At 33.1% G+C, this 9,505-nt stretch overlaps 1 protein-coding gene across 3 annotated transcripts in view; it reads left to right on the top strand.

The window, feature by feature from the left end:
* The window catches only part of LOC110021915 (BTB/POZ domain-containing protein At5g48800), a 66,417-nt gene that overhangs the window by 44,976 nt on the left and 11,936 nt on the right, over positions 1-9,505 (top strand). For 2 of the 3 annotated variants that reach the window (XM_020720625.1, XM_020720627.1), the window contains exon 4: positions 7,138-7,701. In XM_020720625.1, the coding sequence (XP_020576284.1) occupies positions 7,138-7,662 (525 nt within the window). In that variant the 3' untranslated portion in view covers positions 7,663-7,701. Of the gene's footprint in view, positions 1-7,137; positions 7,902-9,505 lie in introns of those variants that run through there. The other variant, XM_020720624.1, reaches the window with a different exon arrangement.

Here is a 9,505-nt window from a genome sequence, read left to right as displayed (position 1 = left end):
GACTTTCATATGCTCATCATTTAACTTTTCTTTTATAATTTGCAAATTTTTACCTAATCCATTTATATCATACAATTGCAATTCATTTTGAAGTTTTAGCAGAATTTGATCAGGTATGCTTTTATTTATTTAATTTCCATACTTTATTTTCTACATATTTCTTTTTATTTTTGCACTGTATTGTACTTTGGTACATGTCTCATGCATTTTCTTACCACATCTTATAGCATGGTCTCTTTGTCTGCTCTTTGTTGTATTATATACATTTACTAGTATTCATTCTTTAGTTACTACCTTTTTTAGTATGTTTGTGCAATCCCCTAGGAAAGGCCGTTCGAGTCATGGTTTTGTTTTATCTTTTATTCTCTATTCTCTCTCTTCTCTTCTCGGAATGAGACGACGACGTGGTCGATTGACGATTCATCTCTGGATAACGGTCGAGACAACTACCAAAGATGGAAGGATGAGCTTATGCCTCGATAAATTTAAATAACATACCTATAAGATGTTGATGTTGTTTGTTTGGCATGACGTAAATCCTCACATTATCTTTTAAGACTTTCTACAATTTTATATCGTACGATATAAGTCCTAAACTTTTTAGGATTCCGAGGTCGTCGTTTAGTGCGACATAAATCCTCACATTTTCTCGGACTATTTGCATATGATGTGCAGATACGAGTCTCGAACATCTAAATAATTTGCAGGACTAAAACATTAAATAATTTCTCTTTCAAAGATGTAAAGTCAAACCACTTGGGATTTTTTTTTTATATATATACATCGCAAGACATATTTGGGGATTTTTTTTTATATATATACATCGCAAGACATATTTGGATTGACATTTAAGAAAGTTAAAGTGTTGAGGTGTGGCATGAAACAGTTATATACATATAACTACAGCTCGAGGTCAGCTCGGGGTCCGAAAATAAAGGATTAATGTTATGAACCTTTTAGAAATTCGTCCCTTTCAATCTCATTATACAAAACATTCAAAAACTATTAGATAAGCATGTGGAATATCAGAGTGGCCTATAAGTTCGAGGTGCGGGGTAACAGACAATGATGCAAAGAACCATTAATCAGCTCTTCTTATAGTTGAAAACATGAAATCGGTATTCAATTAATGAGATGCCCTTTCACTCCCTTAAGTGGTCGGTAGCCCTGACTCTTTCTCAAAAGGCTTGAGAATTGGTAGTTGGAAAAGAACAGATACACAATAAACACTACACAAATATTACACTTGCAAAATAACAGATACTATATCCACAAAATGATAAATACCAAGATACACAACAAACACTACACAATAGATACTACACACGACACCCTACATGATAAATACTACATTTGTACACATCGCATATTACACATCACAACCTACATGATAGATATTACAAGAATAGGAAATACTACATAATAAATACCGCCTATTAGACATCGACGCACTATATACTATTGATTAATAAGTTCAAATACTATTCTAACATCATATATAGGTGCACCACACCCTGATAAGTTCACGACCCCCAAACATCCAAAACTCTCTTTCTCCCCCCCTTTTTAAGCGCCGACAACTATTTAGATTTATACATTGTTAAATGACAGGGTCTATGGTTGCTCGATTATAGGGGTGATTCATTGGTGACCTCTAGTTGATATTGATAGGCTGAATTTGAATATATCAGTGGTCTGGGGGATCGAGAGAAAAAAAAAGAAGTCTAGTCTGAGCCTAATCCCATATTAAAATCATATATTCCACTTTAAATTTTCATATGCTTATCATTTAACTTTTCTTTTATAATTTGCAAATCATTTACCTAATCCCTTTATATCATGCAATTGTAATCTGTTTTGTACTTTCGCCAGAATTAACCATGTACACATTTAGTTGTTTCAATTTTGTTTCTTTACTGCATATTTCTTTCTTTACTTCATAGCTTTTCTTTTCTTTATGTTGCTTTACTTCCATAGTTTTCTTTTAGTCTTTTTCTGTTACAGTACTTTTCTATGCAGTTGTTCCTTTCCTTTATTGTATCGTATTATAGACATTCATATGTACTCACACTTCTAAATATTGTTTTCCTAGCATGTTTGTATAACACCCTAGGATAGACCGTTCGAGACATGGTTTTCTCTTTTCTTTATCCTTTTCTTGGAACGAGATGACGACATGGCCAAGTGAAGATTCATCTCCGTACAACAGTCGAGAAAACAACAGAAGATGGAGGGATGAGTTTCAGTTGAACCTCGATAGATTTAAATAACGTATCTATAGAATGTCAAGGTCATTCGTCTGACACGACGTAAATCATCATACACTATCTTTTAGGACTTTCTATAATTTTATATCGTATGATATAAGTTCTAAACTTTTTAGGATTCGAGGTCGTCGTTTGGTACGACATAAATCCTCACATTTTCTCGGGCTATTTGCATATAACATGCAGACACAAGTCTCGAATATCTAAATAACTTGCAAGTCTAAAACATTAAATAATTTCTCTTTCAAAGATATAAAGTCAAACCATAGATTAGTTTGAAATGTCACTGAATCTCCATCAGTATCTTCAACATCTTCTACTTTCACTCCTTTGGATACTGTTCCTACTTGAACCTATCCCACTTGACTTTTCCTATAAACAATCGTGGAAACCTAAACGTTGAATTCTTGAAGACGAAACCCTGATCTTAATCGAGAGTTTTCTTAGATGACTTCAGTTGCCTAAGATGTAATTAACTATAGGGGTTTGTCTCTATAGGAAATTAAGAACCCAGATTAATTTAAACTCTATCTAATCTGTGTATTAGATAGGAGAATTTGTCTGCTATAAAATTCGCAGATCAAAATAGAGTCATAAATTTTTAAGTTTGGATAGTTAAGCCTACTAACAATTGATACACTTATCTCTTTGAGATGATATATCACTTATGGTATCGTGCTCAGCTATTTAAATTATTAGATATATGAGGTCTATCCGGTCTCTTTATTTCTTATTTTCCAAAATAAAAAAATTTACCATTTTCACAAAATTAAAATTATATTATATATTTTTATTTTCCAAAATAAAAAAAATTTATCATTTTCACAAAATTAAAATTATATTATATATTATATTAAATTTAAATTTTAAAATCTTATTAATTTTTTAAAAAAAATATGCCCGACAAGGTGGTCTATGAATAGTGCACATGTGGGAGATACAGGACTAACGAAATTAATTAAGGATTAATTACGTAAATAAATATATACCTTTGAAATTTTATATCTTCAAATCTGTTAACAAATGATGCATGGTGCTTTATATGAAATTGATCAATTTCTTGCTTAGAATTTTATAAAATTATTTCGAACAAATTTTGGGAAATGAAAATTTTGGAGTACTTTTTCTATTGTGTTGAACTTTACCCCGACATCTTGAAATTTGGACATTTCAAACAGCTTCTCGACAGCCCGCCCTTCTCCGAAGTTACCAAAACTTCTTTTCCTCTTCTTTATCTCCTCAATCTTTTCTTCCTCTTCTTTGATTTTGTGCTATACCTTTGTGAAAACTCGCAAACTACTTTCTACACTTCCGACACCAGATTGGTGCCTACTATAAGAAACGAAAAAGATGTACGATTTGTGGCAATTCTCAAAACGGAAGCAAGATGATGGAAATGAAAGTCTCAAATAGCACTAAAATTAGTTTCACACTTACCAATTTTTCTCCATAGTGCTAAATCGAGGTCTGCGGCTTACTAGGTGATGATTCGGTCATCTTTGCTTGCGCCCTGCTACAGTGGTGCGAGCGGAACTCTTTATGCCTAGTCGATTGAACAGGGAGGGAGGAACATGCGACAAAATTAGGTGCATGGAGAGGGATACCGGGAGGGGAGGAATTTTCAAAGGCTCTGGATAAGGATCTCGCATCTTCAACGCATATATTGCATGGGTAATGTCGGTGAGCTACAGGATTCGACAGGGGTTTAATCAAGGGTTAACTAAATTTAATTAACTTATAACTTCCGATTTTTTTATCTTTCAATTCATTCATAATTTACATATAGTATTATATATTGAATTGATCGATTTGACACATAGAATTTTATAAAATTGATTCGGTTGGAAACTAAGGGATGTGGAATTTGTAGTATATTATAAAGTAGCTAAAATTTTATCCAGTTTCTTAAAATTGGTTATTACAATTTCTATCTGGTTATAACAGGTGCTAATTATTTTTTTCTTTCTTATATTGAATATTGGATCGTTTATTCTACCATTCATAACATATGAATTAACACAACAATTGATTTTATTCGTTTTGTTATGTTGATGGTGGAAATGTCTTTATGAGCAACTAACTTGTACTTTAAGATAATCAGTCCATATTATAGAGCTGGGAAGATTTTGGGAGAGAACTAGAAATATTCTATCATTGACGTTAAATAATGTCTTGGGGCTACTTAGAATTATGTGCAAGCTCATTATTGAAGGTAGAGATTTACTTGTTTACAGTGGTGCCTTGATTTTAATTAGGGCAAAGAAAACTAGTGCTGTTGCTTCCTATAGGCAGCATAATGAAAGATGATGCATCACTTTCTTCTTTAGATGATTTCACCTAACTATGCCTATTAGGCTCTGACATGTTTGAGCAGGGCTATTGGATGAGTGAAAGTGGCTTTCTTGGTTAGTTTGCAAGCATTGTGTCTTATGTAAACATCATAGATTTAAGTTTCTACTGGAGTTCATAGAACCAAGAATATTGTAGAAATTATTCATTTTAATTTATGAAACTATGCATGCTAGATCAAATGATTGATCTAGATATATGCTAACATTCATAAATGATTTCTCGAGTAAGATTTTGGTTTTTATGCCTAAGAAGGGTGCTGTCTTTGAGACATCTGAATAGTGGAAGGCACAAATTTAGAAACAAAAACGAAGAGTAAGAGGTTGAGGATTGGCACTGTTTCATACTTTTGGTCTTCTTAGTTTGAGATTTTTTTTCCGGAGTGAGAAGACAATTGTTCTCCATGGCATTCTAGATGAGGAGATTTGCTTACAATTATTTCGAGGGTTTGAAATTGCAGGAAAAAAGATGTTTTTTTCCACAATATTTGATAAAAGAAGGTTGGGTTGCACTATATATGGTATTTGATAGTTTCAGATCATTCATTGTTTAAGTTGAACCAATTTAACATTTGTGTTCCATAAGAAGCTTAAAAATGGCTTTTCTATATATTTAATCTTTTATGTAATGATATATCGATTACAACCAAGATCATATCTTAGCTCAAAATTTGATAACTAATTTCAGTGTAGCATTTGAAATGAAAAAAAGCTTAATATTGCTAATAGGATTTGGGGATGACATATTAAAAAAGAGAAAGGTATGTACTTTATTTATAATCAAATAAAGATATGTTTAGAATGTCTTGGAAAGATCTGGTTTGTAGAATTAAAATTTTGCCACTTCTCCACTTGCTAGTAGGTTTTATTCGTTGGTAACTTTTTATTTTCAGACACCAAAAGGGGCGTGTATACCAACGTGTCTTATGCTAGAACATTGAGAGCATCATATATGCTATGACGTTTGCACATATGGGCAATTAACATGCATTTATTGTTACGAGTAGACAAAGGAATAGGCTTGCTAAATTTCATTAGAATGTAATAAAATGAATCATAAGGCATCTAAAGAGGTATTGCAAGTTAAGATTTAATGTATCGTTGGGACTGGTTGGATTGCAGTGTTGTGGGATTTCTTGATTCAAATTATGCTGGTGACATTGATAATAGCAGGGAGGTAGAGTATTAAAAAATGTATGAAATTATCAAAAATACTATTTGGTCAAGAGGTGTAGTTAAAATTCTTACTTTGCACCATAAAAATTAAGCTGTTTTTTGTCTGCTCTTCGCTTGGCCGAGCATATGCATAAGATGAGAACAAACTTATTGATTATTAGAGAGAAGATTTGAGGATTCAATTCGAAATATTTGCACATAGCATGATTTTGTTGACATGCTTGCGATGATCTCCCTATTTTCAACTTAAAGCAATGCTTTGACTTGATTGTTTTATGTAGCTACTAATGCCGTTCAGTGCCTAGGGTGAGGATGCTTTGTTGATATGAGAAGACTTGTTACTATTGTATTATTTGATGTTATGGAGGTTTTTTGATAAAAGGATGAGAACTTTTTTTGATGATATTAATCCTAAAGAGTATTATAACTACCCATTTTAATAATTAAATGCTACTCCTATTCATACATATCTAGAATTGATAAGCCCTCTATGTTGTAATCTTTTGCTCCTGCGGCGAATATGAAGATGATGTGGAGTGAAAAGACAGAGAGTTTGCAACATAAAGAAAACTAGTGGAAGCAGGTCTGCAAAAATGACTTCAATGACTACATCTCTTCAGGGTTTTTTCTATTTTGCAATTTTAGAATCACTTCTTTGCTTAGAGTTAAGGTGAGAGAAAATTCCCTTCTTTTCGTTTTAGTTTTCTTGCGTGCAAGATTACTTCAAATATGCTGAGATCTTTGCTCTCCCTTGTTTATTTATGAAAAAGGATTGGGTAATGTTTCAAATCCCTCTTCACTTTTTTCTTATTCATATATTTGATAGAGGATCTATTTGTGTCTCCACACGCTTCGTTGTAGGCCATTATTGATCAAACCATGTAAATCATATTGAGGTTGTCTATTATTTTTGTTATATCTTTGCAGTGTTAGTTCTATTTTTCCTATTTTATTTCCCTTCCTCTCTTTAGCAAGGGATGTCTTTGGCACTTACACTGCAAGTAAGGTATAATCACTATCAATTAAGGACCATAATTCATGTCAGCATTTTGACAATTATTTTTGAGATAATTATACATTGTGTGCATATTATAACTGATTTAGTCATTGCTTTTTTGAGCACTCAGTAATGGTTGCTTGCCCGACTTGGAAATGCGACAGACCACGTATTTTCAAGCTAAGCTTTTCAGTGGAATGACATCAAACTTCTTTTTCTAGAATAATGACATTGAGAGAATGAATCCCAGTCAACTAGCTGTGATATCAAAGATTTTTGCTTCTATTAAAGATTGACATTTATTACATCAAATCAATTTTATAAGGTTTATTTTTGTCTTATTTTTCAGGCTCATAAAGAGGCATCGGATTTAGAAAGGAAAAGACTCTACAAACTAGTAGATTTCCAGAAGCTTTCCGACGAAGCCAGTGCTCATGCTTCTCAGAATGAACGCCTTCCTCTTCAGGCAATAGTTCAGATTCTCTACATAGAACAGATGAGACTCCGAAACGCTTTAGATTCCTCCTACCTTGATGACAACCAGAAGATATCCCATCCGTCCTGGAGCATAAGAACTTGCATGCCCAATGGAGCCACTTCGCCTCGAGATAATTACGCATCTCTTAGAAGGGAGAATCGAGAGCTAAAACTTCAGCTTGCGCGGATGCATGTACGGCTTAAAGATCTCGAGAGAGACCATTCCTGCATGAAACAAGACCTCGAAATTTCAAGCAAGCTTAAAATTTTGAGTTCTATTTCAAGGAAGATTGGAAACCTTGGACTATTCGGACGCAAACCTTTCAGAGGAGCGAGTTCATTATCAAAATATTCTCAGAAATCAGACAGCAGCCTCACTGGAAGGACATGTGCTTGATTTAATCATTCCTCTTCTATCTACATATGATTTTGATTGGTAATGTTTTTCTTCTTGAGAGTAGTGTGAAATGTTAGTTTTCTGCTGTTATTATATAAGATTGTTTTTTCATGATTTTTCTATTTCCATAGCTATTTGATGAGACATAAAAACTTGGATGTTCAATATGAGAAGCATGCCCGAGTAAGATGTAGCAGAAGATTTTGCAACTATATTACTTTGTAATAGATGTTTACTCAGTGTTCTGTTTATGTCCATATTAGAATTTAAATATCATTGTGTTCAAGGTTATTGAACCTGTTGCATTTGACAAATCAATCACTCCCATCAGTTTTCTGAAGAACTTGCAATTTTTCATCTTCAGAAGTGTTGATGGAGTTTAAATCTTCTTAAACCAAGTTTTGTGGTTTTATTCTTGTGCTTGACATTTGATTTATTTTTTTTCAAAGATTTTATGCTTTGCTAACTTGAGATAATATCAGGCTAACTAGATAGCTGACGTACATTGTGGGTACCATAATAGGTTTCTAAATAAGGGAAGAGGGGAAATATAGAGGGTTAGAACGATAATGTGCTCTTTTTAATTTATAATTCTATTCATTCTCTCTTTTATTAGGAGATAAACTCTAGATTAGTACAAGATGAATATTATGCTTAATTGGCTCTTTATGAACTAAAGAAAGAGTTATCCAAGTAGTTTAAAGAAGAGAGTGTGAAGTGTTCGAAGAAAGAGCAAGTAAAAGACTTAAGTCTTTAGGGTCTAAAGGTAGCTTACGGCATTTCCAAAACTAGGGAGTCAACTTAAGCTTCAATCAAGTCAACAAATGGTTGAAGATTCAAAGTCAAAGTTTATGAAACTATATGAAGTGAACAGACGTTTCAAGCCCTAGCTTGATATTGTTTCAATCACTTGTCTTTTAAGAAAAGTCACTCAGAAAACTTTAAGGTTAAACCCTAAATTCTAGAGAGAGAAGCAAGGTACACATCATGCAAAAATGATCAACCAATATACTCTCAATATGTGTTGCATATTGGATAAGTATACCACGCATATTGGTGTTGACCAAAACAATCGACAAAATTTAAAGAATGTTCAAGTAACAATACTCAGAATCAATTGGAGATTGAAATTAAAATTTGAAGTTTAATTTGATTTTAGTTTTAAATTTTGAATTTAAGTTTCTTTATTTTGAATTTTTTAGATTTTGGAATTAATAGGATTTTCTCTTGGAATCTTAGGAAAAAACATTCCTAAGGAAGATTGATGGATGAATTATTGAAAGGGAAGAAAAAGGCAAAGAAAGAATTGTGGACGAGATTCTTCGAAGGAGAAAACATCTTAAATTCACTTGAAAATAAAGAATGGGAAAATGATTGATTAGCTTAAAATAGAAAGTATTGAGACTCACATCTCTTTTAAGACTCATCAGATTCATGGTAAAATTCATGGGGACTCACATTTACCTCTAAATTTGATCGAGGAGAGGTGTCTCACTCCATTTAAAGTGGCCTTATAGCAAATCTCAAAGAAGATGAATAATTTCCAAAGTAGAAGGCTAGATGACTCACATCTCTTTGAATGCCAATCTGGGTGGTCGAACATGTGGTAAAAAGCACCGAGACATACATTTACCATCAAGTTCGAATGAGGAGAGGATGTCTTACTCCATTTAAGGTGACCTTACTCCAAACCATAGATTCACAGAACCTAATTACATTATGAAGGACTCACATCCAACCTAAGTGGTGAATAAGGTGACTAGGTCAAGAAGGAATGCCAAGGGACTTACATCCAACTTGAGAGCTAGTTCAAGAATAAGAAACCTTAAATCCATTTTTTTGG

This window comes from Phalaenopsis equestris, unplaced genomic scaffold (assembly GCF_001263595.1).
Source record: "Phalaenopsis equestris unplaced genomic scaffold, ASM126359v1 Scaffold000151, whole genome shotgun sequence".
NCBI lineage: Eukaryota > Viridiplantae > Streptophyta > Magnoliopsida > Asparagales > Orchidaceae > Phalaenopsis > Phalaenopsis equestris.
This window is presented reverse-complemented; position numbering and strand designations above follow the sequence as displayed.